Source organism: Microchirus variegatus, assembly GCF_963457635.1.
Source record: "Microchirus variegatus genome assembly, chromosome: 5".
NCBI classification, from domain to species: domain Eukaryota; kingdom Metazoa; phylum Chordata; class Actinopteri; order Pleuronectiformes; family Soleidae; genus Microchirus; species Microchirus variegatus.
This window is the reverse complement of record NC_139806.1, coordinates 22,712,531-22,732,097: the sequence shown is the minus strand read 5'-3', so window position 1 is coordinate 22,732,097 and position 19,567 is coordinate 22,712,531. Positions and strand designations below refer to the sequence as shown.

The 19,567-nt window shown below is 40.1% G+C and overlaps 2 protein-coding genes across 2 annotated transcripts in view; one reads left to right on the top strand and one right to left on the bottom strand.

Moving 5' to 3' along the window:
* Positions 1-1,347: 1,347 nt before the first annotated feature.
* Positions 1,348-3,617, bottom strand: LOC310927857 (ADP/ATP translocase 2). The gene is made up of 4 exons (XM_083890262.1): positions 3,430-3,617; positions 2,133-2,619; positions 1,901-2,041; positions 1,348-1,765 (listed from the first exon to the last, which is right to left on the bottom strand). The coding sequence occupies exons 1-4, from the start codon at positions 3,538-3,540 to the stop codon at positions 1,608-1,610; spliced, it is 897 nt and encodes a 298-aa protein (XP_083746388.1). The 5' UTR covers positions 3,541-3,617; the 3' UTR covers positions 1,348-1,607.
* A 7,881-nt stretch (positions 3,618-11,498) lies between these two features.
* The window catches only part of LOC310926914 (GDNF family receptor alpha-4-like), a gene marked incomplete at both ends in the record, with an annotated part of 28,092 nt that continues 20,023 nt past the window's right edge, over positions 11,499-19,567 (top strand). Inside the window, one exon of the mRNA XM_083889125.1 lies at positions 11,499-11,553. Coding sequence (XP_083745251.1) covers positions 11,499-11,553 — 55 coding nt within the window. The remainder of the gene's footprint in view (positions 11,554-19,567) is intronic.

Sequence of the window (19,567 nt, the reverse complement as noted above, 5' to 3'; positions counted from 1 at the left end):
TTAGTGTGCTTTTTTAATACAATATGAAATAGTACATCATGCTGCAATAAGACAGAAAACTACAATATACTTTTAGATTTATATGTATTGATCTTCACTGCATTGTCAGAGTCTGGATATAATAAAATATTGTTGAGTATGTGTTGCGCAGCTCTTTATAATAGTCCAGTACTCATTTTACACTTTTTCCTTATAATACCTCAGTGTGAATCACAAGCACGCGCAGCAGGTACCGGAAGTGCGCCTGACTCGCACTTGTTTGCCACAGGCGCCCCCTGCTGTCAAGCTACAGCATCACAGGAGTGGACCATGATACTTCCGCATCTGTGCGGTAGTGATGTGTCATTACTAAAAAATTCAAGTACCGCATGGCGACTCGTGTGAGATTGTAGCTTTTCAAGACAAGTCGTTTCATCTTCTGGCTACTCACAGTCTGATAAGACGAAATTTAATCACGGTTTATCTCCATGACAACTGATAACAATCAAGTAACATATCAGGCGTCCGCTTCTGTCAGAGGTATGTGCCATGAAACGATCTCAGTGTCACGCCTCAGAACCGGACTTGTTTCTACCCGTTTGACATTGCAGCTAAGGAGACAAATTTGATTGCATCCAATATCCATTGGCAATTTACACAATATTACATTTAGAAGGATCAAATACCAGTTATTCTCTCAATATATTAAAAGGTGCTCATTACAGCTTCTCAAATGTGCATGTTTTATTCAAACTCATTCTTCTTGGTCACAAAAACAAAATGACCTGTAAGTGTGTGGTGTCATTATCGTAGAGATTTAGAAAAACATGCTCATCTTCTTTCTCGGAAAAACACACTTCATACAGTTAAGCTTAGTGAACCTAGATTTATTGGGGTTTTTTCTTCATTTCGTCAGCTACATTCTCACATTTCCAACCCAACTGTTTTTCCATCAAATTATGTTCAGTGAGTGAAAAGCAATATTAGTTTGCATCATCTGATGCAATGTGATGCACAAGCCTTTAAAGAAAACGCCCCTGCATTACATGAAAATTGAGTTTTAACTGCATTAATTAAGCCTCATCTCGAGCTGCTGATAATGGTGTTCTACAAACAACCAAATACTCTAATGTCACAGAGATGCCAATGACTTCCATTTAAATCTCAGTGGTCTGCCAAGCAATTTTCAAAAGCAGCCAATGGTCAGGTTATCTCCTCTACGAGTGACTACAGGTCAAACCAGAAGGCTCAGGAAGAGATAAGTGTGGGTAAATATAGCAGTTGGGTGTAATCTACTTCATGCACAACATATCCTACAGGCGCTCATCTCATGCTGCAACATTGGATGGAGACAGTTGACATCAATGGTATAGTTGTTCCCCAGAATAAATTTATTCAAGTTGGGACCATAGTGACAGGAGAGGTATCAGTTTTTACAGGAATGACATTGTAAAGAGGGTGTGGAACGTTTAAAATCATAAGAAGATGCACAACATACAGCCATCGCCCACGGCTAGTGATGAGACACTAAACTTTTGTTCCCATAAATAAGGCAGAATGCTGAGTCCATATAAATGGAAAGTTATTACATTTAGCCAAATTGAACAGTGATGCGACAACATGAAGATTCACATGACTTTCTTCAGCTCATCGTACAACACTAGCACGAAGGCGCCACCCATGCCTCTGAGAACGTTGGACCAGGCTCCCTTGAAGAAAGCCTTACCACCCTCGTCACGTGCGATCTTGCGCCAGCAGTCAATGGTCCCGCTGTACATGATGTCAGCTGCAGAGAAGAAAGCAAGTTAGATGAAGTGTGAAGAGTACTGCTGTGCATTTGTCTTAACTGCATATTGAATGAAGCACTGGTCAGCAACACCTGTCATTTTATTGGATTTCAAATAATTCGCTGTGAACTCACCTCCTTTACGTCCAGACTGCATCATCATACGTCTACGGACAGTGTCGAAGGGGTATGAGGTCAGGCCAGCAACAGCTGTCACAGACTGTGCAATCATCCAGCTCACCAATATGTGGGTGTTCTTAGGATCTGGAAGCATACCTGTAAACAGAGGGGAAAGGGTATATGGTCAAACACATGTAGATCAACTCTTACTGGATTTACATAACGATTGGTTCAAAAATCAACATACCCTTAGCGGTGTCGTAGATGCCAAAGTATGCAGCCCTGTAGATGATGATACCCTGCACAGACACGTTGAAGCCCTGGTACAACCCTCTCAGACCATCAGACTTAAAGATCTTCGCCAGGCAGTCGCCCAGGCCATTGAACTCTCGCCCAGCTCCAGCCTTTCCCACATCAGCTGCCAGACGGGTACGGGCAAAGTCGAGGGGGTACACGAAACACAGAGAGGTGGCTCCGGCTGCGCCACCAGAGGCCAGGTTACCGGCGAAATACCTCCAGAACTGGGTGCGCTTGTCAACGCCATCAAGGAAGACCTTCTTGTACTTGTCCTTGAAGGCGAAGTTGAGGGCCTGGGTAGGGAAATATCTGATGACATTGGCAAGGTTACCTCTCCAGAAGGAAAGGAATCCCTGCTCCTTGGGGATACGGGTAACACAGTCCATGATACCCTTGTACTGCATGTCAGCGGTGATCTGCTTACTGGCATGCTGGACCTGAAGTGAAGAAGGAGACAACTTATTAACACATGAAAGCCAAATACCTGGCGACAGACATGCCCCCTTGTAGTGACCTTGGAATGCACTTTGTGGCTTGCAGTTAAGTTTCAGGGTCACAAGTAATTCAATAGCAGAATGTTGGGAGTTAAATGTTGAATGAACTTTAATTCACCCAGATGTGAATCGTTTAAAATTAACTAATTGTATTTATTTTTTCGCTTCAATTGCGATATATAGCAGGTGGGGACGGTCCTTGAAAAATAAGAAATAATGTCACTGAGCAAGTTGGACGAAAAACGGTGAAAAACTGGTTGACCTGGGTGAGAATGAATGAGGCCGGAACCGGCCTTCTCTACGTGCGTTAGCTAACCGGCCTGCGTCTTAATCACTCAAAGCGAAAATATATATTAAACGCCATCTCAATAAAACTACTTATGAAATTAAATAAATGATAGCATGACAAAATGACTTCCGGCGTGTTTGTACAAAATGTCCCAACATCTCTACAGGCGTTTGTCCTTTGTTAGCTACGCCGGCTAAGTAAGGTTAACGTGGGAAGCTAGCACTAGCAACCAGGCTAGCGTAGGTCATTCTCGAGCATATGATGACCTTAAGCCTTTATACCCATAACTTAACGGACATCCATGATTCCCCTATCACCATCTACTTGTGGAGTAGAAACTACAAGCCAGGATATGCGTGAGGATGACCGCCAGGAGGAACTAACGCCATAATCCAGGGACAGTTAGCTTTATCTGAGCTAGCCAGCTAACGCAGCGAGTCTTCCGGTAGGAAGATTTGTATTACCTGAAGGAGAAGCTTCACTCTCTCGATCGGCGCGACGGCTGTTTTTGAGATGGCAGCGGAAATGCCACCAGCCAGGAAGTCCTTGGCGAAAGAGATGGCGGTCTCAGACATGGTGTTGTGTTGTTGGTGAGTCTTTCAGGTTAAGCAGCAGACAGAATGTATCCCTGGTGCCCTCTACGGCTGATGGTCTGTGCCGACGAAATGGCCGATCGTACAGCTGCGTTGCGGATTTATCTAACACCCTCTCTCGCGAGAAATCACGGGAACCGCGAGTCGGAGCCATTCGTCAACGCGGAGTTGTGACGGCGTTGTTGGCCAATCAGGCAGTGGGACGTCACATTGCGTAAAACTATGTCCCGTGCGAGTAAACCATTGATATTAAAACATACACGTGATGTGACTTTAATCCAGTCCGAAAATCAAATGAGTCACCGCGTGGACTTGTTCTCTTTTGGTTTGTAGTTGGAAATCTCGCGTACAGAGCAGTGAAGACAGCGTTGTGGTGTGAATTACACTGAGCAAAGTCACAGGGACACACTTCAAGGACTACTGAGAGAAAGAGAGAGGCCTAATCACCACACAGTGAAAAACACAACGGATGTTACATATTTGGTACACTTTTCACTTCAAAATAGGTCTTCAATGCTATCAGTGACCTCATACCTAAATAATACATGTCTGATTTGTACTGGTTTTTTCCTGCTTTATTCTGCTCTAGGTCACTCAGTCACTGTAAGTCACCTTCACAACAACACCTGTCCTGTTGTTATTATTAGAATAAACAAAAATGCTTTCCCTGCTTCAGCCTGTTAAATAATAATATCCTTTCCCTACATATGATTATGGTGACACTATATACAAAATGGTGTCTCTCCCCATCTTGTCTAAACTCGACCTTCCGTCATGCAACCTTGAGGTACATCACTAACAGGCTTTTTATTTTTGTGACAGAATACTGTATGTAATACGACCTTCTGGGTTAGACCCTCCTGTGACCCTGTGACAGATATACATTATTGGTATAATAATAGTAAGCTTCCTACTTACTTCCTTACAAGGAAGACATAATCTCTGGCCCCACTTCAGTTTAAAGGGCCTCCCGTCAGAGCACATACAGAAAAATTAAGGTTTTATTTCCAAAACTTTGGTACTGGATTGATCAGTATCGATTACAACTCTCTTATCTCTTTGAATTATTTAAATGTAGAATAAAATAAACTAGTTACTACTGCTTTAACTTACTGATCAATGATTGAATATTATTGCTGCCATGTGATTTTGTTTTACTATACAAAAAACCTCTTTGTATTTATTGTGTTCTGATGTTATTTGTTAATGTGGTGTCTTATTTTACTTTTGTAAAACCTATGCTTTTTGCAACCACTGTCATCAGCAGGTTTACTAAAAACCAAATGTATGATGATAATGTCAGCACTTGTTATTATAACAACAAGCATGAAGCTCAGGAAGCAGCCATTCCCTGGTGCGTCACGGCAAATGAGAGTTCCTAATAAACTGAAATGAACTAAAATATTCATCACTAAGAGGCATTAAGATATGTTGTATTTTCACTGTACTTGTCAGATAGTGTCACTCTTGTTATGTTATAATTGCAAATGCACCACATTAAAACACATTTATAATCTTGGTATGTCAGTTGGTGTGGAGGAATCTAAACTTAACATTATTGTTCTGGAAAAAAAAAAAGCCAAGGTACATTCAACTTCTTCTTAAGTACAATACATAAGGAAATATAATCGTTTATTAAATGAGTGCTTTTATAGGGGAGAACTGAAGTACATCCCAATGCCCACTAGAGGGCGGCAAGGTACTTTAAGTCTTTCTATATCTTTTTACTCCATTCATTATACAATTCCTATGATATAAAAAACTGATGAGGCCTGACACGTTGCCGGCTTCCTGTTGCACTGAACATCTCAAATATCATGAGTGTAATAGCGGTTCATATATGTTTCTGTGACAGACGATGAAAACACTTATGTTTTATTTCAAGCCTCATCAAACAGAACTGGAAGTGAAATGTGCTTCTCATTATGACGATGTCAGCTGGTGTAGTTGTTTCTATGGCCATGCTGATGCCTTAATATACCCAGCTGTGTGTATAATAAAATCTCGCTAAGACACGTACCCCTGTATGTGTCGTCTAGCACCGTGTTGACCACAAGGAGGAGCTGCAGTGACGCCATCCAGCCCGTGTCAACACACCTTGGAGTAGTGATGGGATCGGCAGTTCATTTGAGTGTACTGAATCACTTGAATCAGTTCATTAAAATGATTCGTTCAAAAGTAAAATGATTCGTTCACTCCCTCCCTGTTCGGTGCACGTTAGCTGGCGTCGTTTGCCGAAGATTCACGAGTGAGTGACGGCGTCGGCGAACGACTTCACGAGTGATTCACAGAACGCGGCAGTTCCACTCCTGGCCACCATGCTCGCGGCTGAGCTCAACTGAACTAAGAAAGGAACAAATCAGTTCATGAAGTGATCCGTGTCAGTTCGTTCACTCAAATGATTCGTACTTTCGAACGTGCGCACACACCAGTCAGTGATAGTGCATTTAACATACACATCAGAGAGCACACATATCAGGCACAGGAACAGGGGGCAGCGCACTAGGTACCTTGCTAAGGAACATTAACGTTTAACATTTAACAGCCCAGGATTCAAATTGACAACTTTCTGGTTACAAGGCCTGAACCCTTACTCTTGGCCACAGGCTGCCCCAAAATATCAGCAAGTATCCTGCCCTTCGTAGACTCAACCTCCCGCTGCTGCATTTGTATTATGTGAATGCATATATTCCTGTGTAAGTACCTACATAATACATAAGAGCTGTCTTTCTTTAAAGGTACAATATGTAGTATTTATGGGTTTATATAACCCAAAATCCACTTTTTTATACATATTATGTGCTCCTGCATTGTCTAGTCGCTGTATAATAGTTTTTGTTTCATTTTCGTAGTGTTTCAAAAAGTCATGTAAAATAACATGACCGCGGACCGTGGTTGCATTGCCACTGTTAGCAGCGAGACGCCATGTTTCTACCGGAGCCTGTAAGGACAAACGCGAGAGAACAAAACAAGCGTCTCTTTACTTGTAGCGGAAGTCCCGCCTCCACTCTCTCCGCTTCGTCTGCTACGGCCGCGGTAGCTCGCCCTCTCCCTCGCCTCACGAACCTCATCTGCTGACACGGAGAAAGACAACGAGGACGACATTTGACCAGCTGCGGATACCGTAGCGCTCAGGGAAGGGAGGGGGTGAGCACAGCAGCAGGTCTTTGTTGTAAATTTCAGCCTCTCCTCTAGATGGCACTATAAACTACTTATTTCCCCTTTAAGTGGTCCACAATACCTGGAACAGATCATCTCAACAGGAAACCACTGTGAGAACCTATACAACAAGGGTTCTCACAGTCCAACACCTTGACCACTCAGCCATCACTGATTTATTTAGAATGTGGGAAATTAAAGATTATTTTGTCATTCACTGCAAAACAATACAGTTAACAGCGTCATGGCGATTAGAGTGTTTAGTTAGAGTGTGGCCTTGTACAGCCATGTTTAGTGTTGATAAGAGGGTCTTATCAAAGGACTCGCTTTGTTGTTCTTGCATTTTAATGACAGTCGCTGCCCACTTGTATCTTACTGCCACTTGAGCATCCAGCTGAACAGGATGTGTAAATTAATCCACTAATCCCTCTGCCGTCTGTTAATTATGGCAAGGACAACAGGTCATTGTAATGTGCTTTGCAATTTTAAATTGCTTCTGTTCTCAGAGGGAGCCGGGGTTTATTTTGAGTGCAGTATTTGTATGGTATATTTTTATACATACTTGCATCCTGTTGTGGTTTAACTACACTCTGGAAAAGTTTGTGAACTCCAGATGTTTTGAGCGGGGAAAGGTGAATGAAAAGCAGAAAATATATGACACATGATATGATAAATATGACAAGTGACAATTTGAGCCCAAACTCTTCTTCAGACCAAGATAAAGGGCTGAAAATTAAGGCAATATTGAAGGAAATATTACAGAGACCAGCAGTTTAATGGAAAGTCACAACCTGCACAATGAATCTGTCTTTTGGAGTAAACAAGAGGAAAATATACAACCTCGTGTCTCAGGTGAAATAAACCACAGGCCACAAAATGCCACAACCACAGACCAGCTGCATTGGAGATTTCAGTGGAACAAGTAAAGATTTCACACTTCCATTCCTGCAGTAAGCTGATATGAGTGAAAAAGACTGTGGGGCTACAAACTGGTGTCAAGGCAGACATGGAGTGGGGGTATATTTAATTCAACATACAAGCTCACCTCAGCAGACAGAGGCAGCTGTGAAAAAATACAGGTATATACAAGTATATCAGTACTAGGACCATGGTCCAGCTCATGAAGTATATCAGTATCAGTACCATGGTACTTTAAGAGAAAAAGGAGACCTTCTTTCTTAGTTAATTGTTGCAGAACATGAGCAAACCTTCATGTAAACACATTATTATAACACAGTAGTGAATGTTTCACTTGAGATTTTCAGCCAGTCCTCACAACAATTAAAACACAATAAACTCCAAAAATATTCAGTGAATAGCAACTATTTTGATGAGCGTAATATATGCATCATCCACTTAATTAGATAAACATTATAAAGTGTCAGGAGAGGTATTCTGTTATGTTATTTGAGTCATTGTTGACTTTATATCAATTCAAACTAATGCCATTCTCTATATTTATCTACTGGATATTTCCTCTTTTTTCAGATTGTTGTGCACAATACTCTCAGTAGAAGGAGCAGTTTCTGAAATACCCAGACAAGTCTGTCTGACACCAACAATCACACTTAAAGTCACTTATCGATCACATTTCTTCCTCATTGTAATACTCAGTTTGACTTTGAGCAGGTCGTCTTGACCACGTCTACATGCCTAAATGCGCTGAGTTGCTGCCACGTGGTTGGCTGATTATTTATCATATATATATATATATATATATATATATATATATATTAATGTCTGCTGAGATAGGCACAGCACCCCCCACGACCCTCTGGTGGAGGATAAAGCGGTAGATAATGGATTTGGATGGATGGATATATATTATTATTAATAATAATAATAATAATAATAATAATAATAATAATAATAATAATAATAATAATAATAATAATTATGCATTGGTGTAGTTAAGGTTGTATGACAATAGATTGACTCTGACATTTGAAGTTGCGCAGTACAGTTTTAAGTTCTAACCATGCCCCACTGTAAAAGTCACCTACATCACCAGTCTTCCTCATTGTTATCGCTTGGTTTGAACTTCAGTGAGTTGCGACCATGTGATTGGCTAATTAGATGTTTGCCTTAATGAGCAGTTAAACAGGTGTACCTAATAAAGTGGCTGTTAAGCAATACAATATATCGGACTTAAGGTCCATGTACTAGGAAGCTTTTTGTCCTCACTAGTAAGACAATTAGAACTACTATGGCGCACTAGTAAGGCATTTTTGACCTCACTAGTACTACTACTAAGTACCAAAATGCCCACTAGTACTAGTATGGTATGTTTTATCTTACAAGTAATATAATATACAGTAATATGTGCCTACACAAAATTCTGTTTTCAAACAGTTTGACCAGTGGTGTAGTGGGGATTTAACACTGGGGGAACTCTCAAAAAACTTTAAAATAATAATAATAATAATAATAATAATAAATATATATATAAATATATATGTATATGTATACATATATACACATGTATGTATATATATATATATATATATATATATATATATATATATAGATATATACACATGTATGTATATATATATATATATATATATATATATATATATATATATACACACACACACATGTATGTATGTATATATATATATATATATATATATATATGTATATATATATATATATATATATATATATATATATATATATATATATACACACACATATATACACATGTATGTATATATATATACACATATATACATATATACCTATATATACACATTGTGTATATATACATACACATACACATATACCTTTATGTATACACATACACGTGTATATACACACACACATGTATACACATACACGTATATATACACACACATGTATACACATACACGTATATATACACACACACATGTATACACATACACGTATATATACACACACACATGTATACACATACACGTATATATACACACACATGTATACACATACACGTATATATACACACACACATGTATACACATACACGTATATATACACACACATGTATACACATACACGTATATATATACACACATATGTATACACATACACGTATATATATACACACATATGTATACACATACACATATATATATACATATATATACACACACGTATATATATATATACATATATACACATACGTATATATATACACATATATACACATACGTATATATACATACATACACATATATACGTATATACACATATATACATACATACACATAAATATACATATATATATACACACATGTATATATATACACACATATCTATATCTATATAATATATAGATATAGATATCTATATCTATATATTATATAGAGAGAGAGAGAGAGAGAGAGAGAGAGAGAGAGAGCAAGTTAGTAATCTAAACATAAGAAGGGACATCAACATGGCGCTTTTGCCCTTACCCTTGTACTTCACGCTGAAGTTCCGCCACTCGTTAGCCATCCATGCTCCATGAGTTGGGAAAACGGACAGAAGAACAGGTTTCGCAGCCGAGTTTTCCATCTCTAAAATCAATCCAGGGGTAGGTGACTTGTTCTCGAGTCCACACACTTCACGGGAAAGGTGACCTAGCAACCTTGCTACTAATAGCAATAAGGCTCCTGGTTCTGTCGGCTCCTCCGGCTGTGAACTGCTAACGGCCTCCGCTACTTTTTCTTCTTTAATGACGGTCTCCCTTTTCTTGCGGGTGAAGTCGAATAATTTTTTTTTATTTGCCAGCCACTGTCAAAAAGTCAAAACTTCAAACTGAAGCAATCAATACACCTGCTAATTGCTATCAGCCGCACTGACGGCAGCTGTGACCGCGCCCACCGTGACACAATAAGAGTTTTATTCATATTTGTGAATTGCAGTATGTATTGTTACTTTATTGCAAGCTATACAATTGCGAAAATGATAACAGAGGCAATGTTTAAAAAAATATATTTATTAGACAAAGAAAAAAAATATTTTGCAAAGAAAAGAAAAAAAAAAAAAAAAAACTCGCCAAAAAGACTGGGGGAACAGCCCTGATTTTGAATCTTGTTCAGATAACTTAAAAATGTCATTAAGAAATTACATTTTGAATTTTGAGTTGGCACAGCTCTAACTTACATTACTAGTACTAGTGGGCAATGTGGTACATACTAGTAGTACTAGTGAGGCCTTACTAGTGTTACTAGTAATAGTAGAATAAATGCTCAAACGGTTTGCCATAATAAACCCCCAAAGGAGAAGTTACTTTTAAACGGGAGCTGGACTCGCCTGCAGCAGCACAGATGTTCTCCCACAGGAAACACTGTAACTGGATTATTCAGCCTAAAAGACGCTGCCTCTGCGCTCTGATCTTCACTCCACTGCTGCTGGTCAACGGTGAAGCTGCGGCGCGACCTCTCTCTCTCTCTCTCTCTCTCTCTCTCTCTGTGCCTCTGTCTGTCAGTGCCGCTGAGACAACACTCACACTTGGACACAGGACACTGGGTCTGACTGGAGCTCGACTATAAACTTTTTTTATTTTTTTTGGACACATGGTTCAGAAATCAATACAACGGGGATCCGACAAATAAATGGGACAACGGACATCGTGAGAAGTTGAATCGCTCCTGTCGCGCGCACGGTTCAGTTTGGTCAACTTTGTGCAGATTAGACCACGCGCTCCATCCGCTCCGTCTGCGAGTCCGCGCGGGCACAGCAGCAGCAGCAGACAGGCGGCTGGACGTGGCAGGAGTCCGGGTCACTGAGCTGCAGCGACTTCCCACAAGTCTCCAATGTCACCCGACAGGATGATGATCTTTGGACTTCTGCTCAACGTCTTCTCTCATGGTGAGTTACATTTTGCCACATTTCTTTGCAGCTGCACGGCACATTGTTTCAGGTGCTGAATAATCTGAATCACCCTCTGCTGACAATTTATCACTGAGATTATCACATTCTAATATCTTATTGAACAGGAATGCGTCCAAGAGATTATCATTCCCAGTAGATCAATAGTCTCACAAAGCCCTAATCCCACATCAAAACACTGGATTTTAGTTGTATAATTCTATTAACACCACACATTTGCAAAAAAAAAAGGAATCTGTTCCAGGTTTGAGTGAAAACTTTTTCAGATAACATTCCAGAGGCACATCAAATCTGTCTCTCATTATTATCCAATCAGCACGATTAGATTTTTTTTTAAAGACGTGAATGACATCATGAGTTCACCTCATATTTCTGACTTGGACGTCTTCCAACAGAGAGCTATTCATCTCCCAAATATTGATCACACTGTCCCAGATTGTGGAAATATCACAGACGGATTGCTAAGTGAACTGGTGTTCTCTTCTGTACACAAGAGCACCTGTAAATCATCAACACTATAAATAACATGTCCGTTAAGATTTGATAAAATATAGGATTAAATATGAAAGTAAACATTACTTCATGACAGTGAAATGTAAAAATATCCTTTGTTGAGGGACAAATGGTGGTGAAAAACCTGTCTGTGGTTCAACATTACAGCACACACTCATGCTTTTGCATCCTTTGTGTGGACACTCATAGACACAGTGCATTCCTTAGCCTCTTACTTAACCATCACAACTAAAAGCCTAACCCTAACTGAAACCTAATTCTAACCTTTTTCCTAAACTAAAAAACAGTTCTTAATCCTCAAAAAGCCTGTTATCTTAAGTTATGTGGACGAGCCAAAATGGATGTTGCTTGACAATTGGCTCACACAGCCGCCTTAACCCTAACCTTAACCTAACCACAATTCAAATCTTAGCCCTAAACTTAACCAGTTAAAGTACACACTGGTACAAAAGGTACAGGCTCTAAAACAGTTTTAGTGAATGTCAGGTGCAGCTTCCAATGAGACACGTGAATGTTTTCACGTGAATGTCGCACCTTTCAGACTTCCAGTTCTAGTCAGATCCACCTGTCAGACGCTCACGAGAAATCATGCCGCGAAAAGTCATTTTCAAGTGCTATTTAATTGAGATCAAAGTCATTACAAATGCAAATGAGATGAGTCTGTCATGATGGCAAATCCTTAGATTATACATAATTGCAAAAGGAATGATTGGATTTAAATGTTGTTTATTGACCTCATCACAAAAAAAAAAAAATCTGTGCAGAAGTAGGAAGGTACACACACATATATATATATATATAGCCCCTTTGAACTGTCCCTTAATACAGTTGTTTTTATTTTCCAAGCTACTTGGAAAATGAAGTGAGCTAAGCTACAGTTACTCTATATTGAATTAACCCTTTAAGGTACGCACCAAGAAAAAAGCAAAGGAAAAATTATTTATTTGCATTTTTTTATTTTTTTATTATTGTATTTTTTCTACTTATGATAACAATAATGACAATCAATATTTACTTATTTTTTTTAATTAGACCCTACAGTATTTCAGATACAGGCCTCTACCAAACGGTTGAGACGTCTGTTCATAATAAACCCGGTTTGCATAATTCAATTCAAGTACAACATTCACAAGTCACATTAAGTGTTAGTGAGTTCAGCTTGATGCATTTTTCAATGAGATATAGTGACTTAAAGTGTGCTCGACCAAATGGTTGAGTAGTACCTTATAGGGTTAAGCTTCACGACACCAAAGCTAACCCCCAGAATGATGTAGCAAGCTAAGCTACAGCAACATGGCAAAAGTAGTTTAACTACATCAAAGCTATATATATATATATATATATATATATATATATATATATATATATATATATATCCTTATCAGACAGATAAGAAGGCAAAAATGTTCCCTCTGCATCTTTCAATCAAGCACCATAACTCAAGCTAATCTCTGTTGTCGGCATCAGCCCACGGATTGGTCTATGATGTCACCGTCATGCGGAAGTGCTTGTGTCGGCTCCACATACACGGCTGTGTATGGCAGTGACGTCATTGACTGATCCTTTCGGACCGCTGCGCTGAGCTTGTTACATACACCAGCTATGGTGCTGCGCTGAGCTTCAGAGATGTTTGTAAATATGTAGCTTTTGTGGACGCTCCCGCACTACTTGGTCAATAAAAGAGCGAAGCTACTGGAAAGCTATTTGAGTCAGAAAACAACATGCTAGCAACAATGCTACCATCGCGCTTAGGCCTGTCGCGATATTCAATAAATCAATTAATCGCACGATAATTAAAATTAGCTTGCTAATTTTTTTTGGTCGCGATAAATGCCATTTGCATGCTTTTTTGTTTTCCCCGTCTCTCTCTCTCTCCCTCTCTCTCTCGGGTCCTAACGTGTGTGAAATTTGATGTAGTATGCATGCCAGGTGGCTGGGTGGCGCTGTGAAGCACTGCCATACAACAACACCAGGAGCGCGCGCATGCGCTGAAACTTCCTTCTACTTCTCTCTAGTAGCGCCGAGTCGCCCACAGTCGAAAACCAAAACATTGACTCGCGTAATTGCTGAAATGACTCCTGGATAGGTATCGGAGCAGCTAAGGCGACTTGAATGTGCGACTGATGGATTCTAATCCACATGTTTGTTGTTGTTTGTCTGTACTGCACATGGATCTGACGTCAGCGTACAAGAGGATAGCCAGCGTGACCACGCTGAAGTTGGCACCACATTCGCCCCCGGTTCTCTTCAGAGAACCTGAGGCGAATGTGGTGCCAACTTCAGCGTCGTGCCAGCGTGAGCAGCTCAGAAAACACTTTTGCGTTTCAACCCTTTAGAAGGGAACACCACAGCGGAGCGTTTTTAAGATTTCCACTCTGTAGGGTGGGTTAATTTTTTTGCATTTTTAAGCCCCAAAAACGCCGTCGCCATCTAAACGAAAGGCACATCTGATAAAGTATTTTGTCGGTTTCACCCGGGAGCGTTTCCGTGTAAAGCCAGAGTAACGATGAGTGAACCCTCATGTCAGTCACTTGTCAGTCGCATGGTGTGTGGGGAGGCGGGACTCCTGGCGTACCCTACCACAGCAGAGTGCAGCTAACCCATTTTATTTATTGCTTTTGCTTGTTTGTTAATTTACTGTGTTCTAGTGTTAAATATTCTTTAAAAATAAAAGTTTATTTCTCTTTGAAAAGGTGTACCTGCATTATTATACCATTATCATTGTATTAGATGAAGATTATCTCAGAACGATAACAATATTATCGATTATCGCAATAATTTCTGAGACAATTTATCGTCCAGCAAAATTTGTTATTGTGACAGGCCTGATCGCGCTACCATCACGGTATTGAGAAATGTTGATAAACTAGTAACGCCACTACTTGTAGCGACATATGTGGAGGACAAAACCTGATGTATTAATAAATAAATAAATGTAGGTGAACAGAAATGTAGAAATGAATACAAAGCATTTATTTATGCATTTATTTATTTATTTATTTATTAATACGTCAAATTTTGTCCTCCATACTGTTAATGGGTCACCTGAGATTCCATTGTTCCCACATTCACTTCAGGACCTCACATTTTGTCACTAAGAAAGGACAAGAAAGATTAAACACCATTTTTTTCCATTTAATTACATATTAGTTGTTGTTTACCAGTTGTGCGTATTTGTGCGGCGTCTGTTTCTCAAAATTAGAATGGACTCCCACTTTACCATATAAATCAATGGAAAGTCAGCTGCTTTTGAAAGACATTAACCTGGCAAATCCGTTGTGGATTACTGCATAAGTCCAAGTACAGACTGAGAAAAACTGGTGACTGAGTGCAGCGCTTTTCAAACTTTATTTTTAGTGAACAGGAATTAGACACAGCACAGTTGTAAAAATAAACAGATCTCAGGCTAAATGCTTTGACTGTCAGACAAAGACTCACTGGTGGAGCTGCACGATCAAATCATGGTCCGATTATTTTGACAGGTGTTGCGATTTAAGTACGAGTTAAACTGATATATTTTCTTGCATCTTCACTATCCTTTTTATGACTTGACTTCACTTTCAATGAGATTTTGCACTATTCCTTTACAATCAAAGGTTCAACCCTACACAATACAGAAGTAATCACCTCACAGTAAGAAAGTTCTGGTTCAAATAGTGTTTCTGTTATTATTGTGTAGTCCTCTTCTATACATTTTGATATTTTATGATCCTGTATATTTTATCCTGATATTTGTTATTTGTCTGTCAGTAACTCTGTTCAGTATGTGGTCCTGGCCAGAACTCTCTCCATTGATCTCCTCATATATATGTGATGATTCACTAAAGTATGTCTCACACTAGTGGATTTTCAAATCTGACTTGATTCACAGACACAACACACTTTGTAACCACACAGTTGACGTTTAATCAAATGATTTTAGACAGGAGTTTCCAGGGTTTTAGGATCTCACAGAAACTCAGACTTCAGAATATAATCAGACATGGAGGTTGACTGTCGGTGTCATCGGTTGATAGCTGTTGTGGGTACGATGTTTTGTGCTGAGAAATGCAGGTAACTGTGGATGAAGTCATGGCCGAGAAGATGGAATCAACTTGGCTTGGACATGTTACGGTTCTGTTTCCCCGTTCGCTCTCATTGGTTATTCCAGGGTTCTGCTCACGCCCCAATCACTGTCTAATCATACATGTTTAATACTTATGATTAGAAATTGGGGAGACTCGGATGCGTCCAATGACGTTAAAATCACACCTGTTAATCCCTCACATGACAGGATAATCTGGCCAATAATCTGTTCGAATCAGCCTAAAATTGGAAGACACCCACGATTGTCGGAAGAACCAGATCAGGACCAAAATCTGGCCAATTATCCTCTTGTGTGGGGCGGGGCTTAAGGGTTTGGCTTTGGCTTCCTCGTCCAAAAACATGCAGATTATGGTTAGATTAACTGGAAATGACAAATTGTCCATCGTGTGAATGGCTGTCCCTGTTTAGACCTGAACTTGGTGTGATCTGCACTGGATGGATGGGTGGATGGATGATATTCACACTGAGGGTTGTAGACATATTTATCCACCTCATGTCCATTTCTTCTTCACTTTCTTCAAGAGAGTTCTTTTCTCTCTTTTTGCTGAGGCATTGTCTTTCTGTCTTTTTTCTTTTTTCTCCCATGTGCCTGTAATTTAGTTTCGTTTATGACAGCACACAGAGAATAATCTGGCAATGTGCCTATATTGCACATTGCATAGATTAAAGAGAATACAATAAAATCGTGACAAAATTCAATTATTTTTTACTTATTTGATGCTTTTCTTTAAAGAAATCATTTTAATTAAAATCCTCACGTTCAGGATAACTTTAACATCATGGCCTTTTGAATGACAGCTGCTTTCTATGGAACTCGCTATCACACTCGCTGCATAAAACCTGAATGTCTCCTCAGTTAATATAATTGAAGTGTCTGTCACTGCCTGATACAGTCCTGTCTCCCCACATCCTGATTGTCACATGCATGCTTTATGGTGCCAGCAAAACCTGATGGAAATATGTTGCTTTCAGTGCAAGGATTTCTTTGCAAAAGTGTTTGTCTAGAGCTGCTCCAGGAAGCAAATGCTCCAGAGATCCTGATAGAATGACACCTTACCTGATGCGAGTATGCATCATGAAAGTCATGGATGAATTGGTCCTATTGACTGGTGATCTGCAGTGTACAGTCAGTCAGTATCCTCTGGACACTGATAGCCCTTTCACACAGAGCTCTGTGCCAGTTACAGCTCCCAAACCATTTTGAACTGGCCATGTTTAAAGTAGAGGAAGTATGGACATTTTGCCAGTGTTGTGTTTATTTCCGTCTGAGTAACGTGGAGTAACGTCCTCCCACTTTGGTTCCTCTTAAACTGGTGTGAACATGGGCTGGTTCACTAGAAAGGTCCAAGGTTCTGGGGCTCCAGAACAGAACCAGTACCAGAACTGTTTCTGTTGATTAGAGCACTGAGAGGTGTAGTGCTGCCTCCACAGTTCAAAGTTTTTCATAACAGTTCTGACAGCATTATTCCCAGTGACCTTTCTTTGTTTGAAGGTCTATTGTTGTCACCTTTGGGTTCTCTTACGCCTGTCCCACACTGGAGGATTTTCAAATTTGACTTCAAGTACAACATTCACATGTCACATTAAGTGTTAGTGAGTTCAGCTTGATGCATTTTTCAATGAGATATAGTGACTTAAAGGGGAAATAAGTAGTTTATAGTGCCATCTAGAGGAGAGGCTGAAATTTACAACAAAGACCTGCTGCTCTGCTCACCCCCTCCCTTCCCTGAGCGCTACGGTATCCGCAGCTGGTCAAATGTCGTCCTCGTTGTCTTTCTCCGTGTCAGCAGATGAGGTTCGTGAGGTGAGGGAGAGGGCGAGCTACCGCGGCCGTAGCAGACGAAGCGGAGAGAGTGGAGGCGGGACTTCCGCTACAAGTAAAGAGACGCTTGTTTTGTTCTCTCGCGTTTGTCCTTACAGGCTCCGGTAGAAACATGGCGTCTCGCTGCTAACAGTGGCTATGCAACCGCGGTCCGCGGTCATGTTATTTTACATGACTTTTTGAAACACTACGAAAATGAAACAAAAACTATTATACAGCGACTAGACAATGCAGGAGCACATAATATGTATAAAAAAGTGGATTTTGGGTTATATAAACCCATAAATACTACATATTGTACCTTTAAAGTGTGCTCGACCAAATGGTTGAGTAGTACCTTAAAGGGTTAAGCTTCACTACACCAAAGCTAACCCCCAGAGAAATGTAGCAAGCTTAAGCTACAGCAACATGGCAAAAGTAGTTGAGACACAACAAACGTTGTAACTGATTTTCAATGTTTTATTCCTGAGAAAACACAGGTTAGACAATCCAGTCAAGACTAGGGTTGGGTACCATTCACGGTATCTGGAATTTGGTAGCGGTACCAAACGGTACCTTATTTTAGTACTTTTAAAATGTTTTCCAGTTGTAAAACTTTGTTAACACTTCTCGCGGCATGTCACGGCTCTCTCCGCGACTACGCGGGGTAACAAAAAAAGACACGCAAATGTTGGTTGCATCAGCTACCAAAGGTAGCAGTGCTAGTACTGCCGATCCGATCCAGTATCGGTATCGGGTTCCGATACACATGTAATTCATGGATCGGAAATTTCCGATCCCATCCGTCGGCGCTTTAATGTTATCTGCTGAAATGTCTCCACAAGTGATTCCCTGACTGCTCTGCTAGCTGGCTGCAAAAAGTGGAATGGATTTCCTGAACAGAGGAGTAATGATGCAGGATCCGTTCAGGAAATCCATTCCACAGTTTACAGTGAAGAAAATCAGCTCCGCAACCTCCTGCAGCCGACGCAATCCCAGCCGTCACTGTTTTAAAACACCTGCAGCGGCATAAAAACAATGACAATCACACTCCTCCAAGCCAGGGCTCACGTTAGCCGGTATATGACAGCTTTCGGCCATTGTCACGTGAATTTGGCCGACAAAAAAAACAAACGGCCTCGGGTTGTGTTTAGAGATTGAGCATCCACAGCTCGTCTGTGTTTGTGTGTGTCTGTGACGTGTGTACACTGCTCTGCGCTCACAGAGCATTTGTTTGTGTGTGTTCTCGTAGTATTTAGGTTAATGACAGGAAGTTGCTAGATTTGTCACCGCTTTTAAAAATTTTAAAATCTCCAAAGGGTCTGTAAAGTCGCTGTAAAGATGTACATATCATGCTTGCCTGTATAAAGGAGTTTATTAAAGCCTTATATAAAATCAACAATAATGATGATAATAATGTCAAACCAAACAGATCATCCACATCGGAATAGTATCGGTATCGGCAGATATCCAAATTCAGGTATCGGATCGGATCGGAAGTGAAAAAATGTGGATCGGTGCATCCCTCGACATTATAAGATCATGTTATTATCCCTATTATAGAACCTGTTATTTCTGTTATCACATGTGTTG

What these genes read in the sequence shown, in the direction of transcription:
- LOC310927857 (XM_083890262.1), bottom strand. Translation starts at nt 3,540, where the DNA reads ATGTCTGAGACCGCCATCTCTTTCGCCAAGGACTTCCTGGCTGGTGGC. An exon ending in GAGTGAAGCTTCTCCTTCAG is followed by an intron (nt 2,620 to 3,429) that starts GTAATACAAATC and finishes TCTTCACTTCAG; the next exon opens with GTCCAGCATGCCAGTAAGCA. An exon ending in CATCTACGACACCGCTAAGG is followed by an intron (nt 2,042 to 2,132) that starts GTATGTTGATTT and finishes CTCTGTTTACAG; the next exon opens with GTATGCTTCCAGATCCTAAG.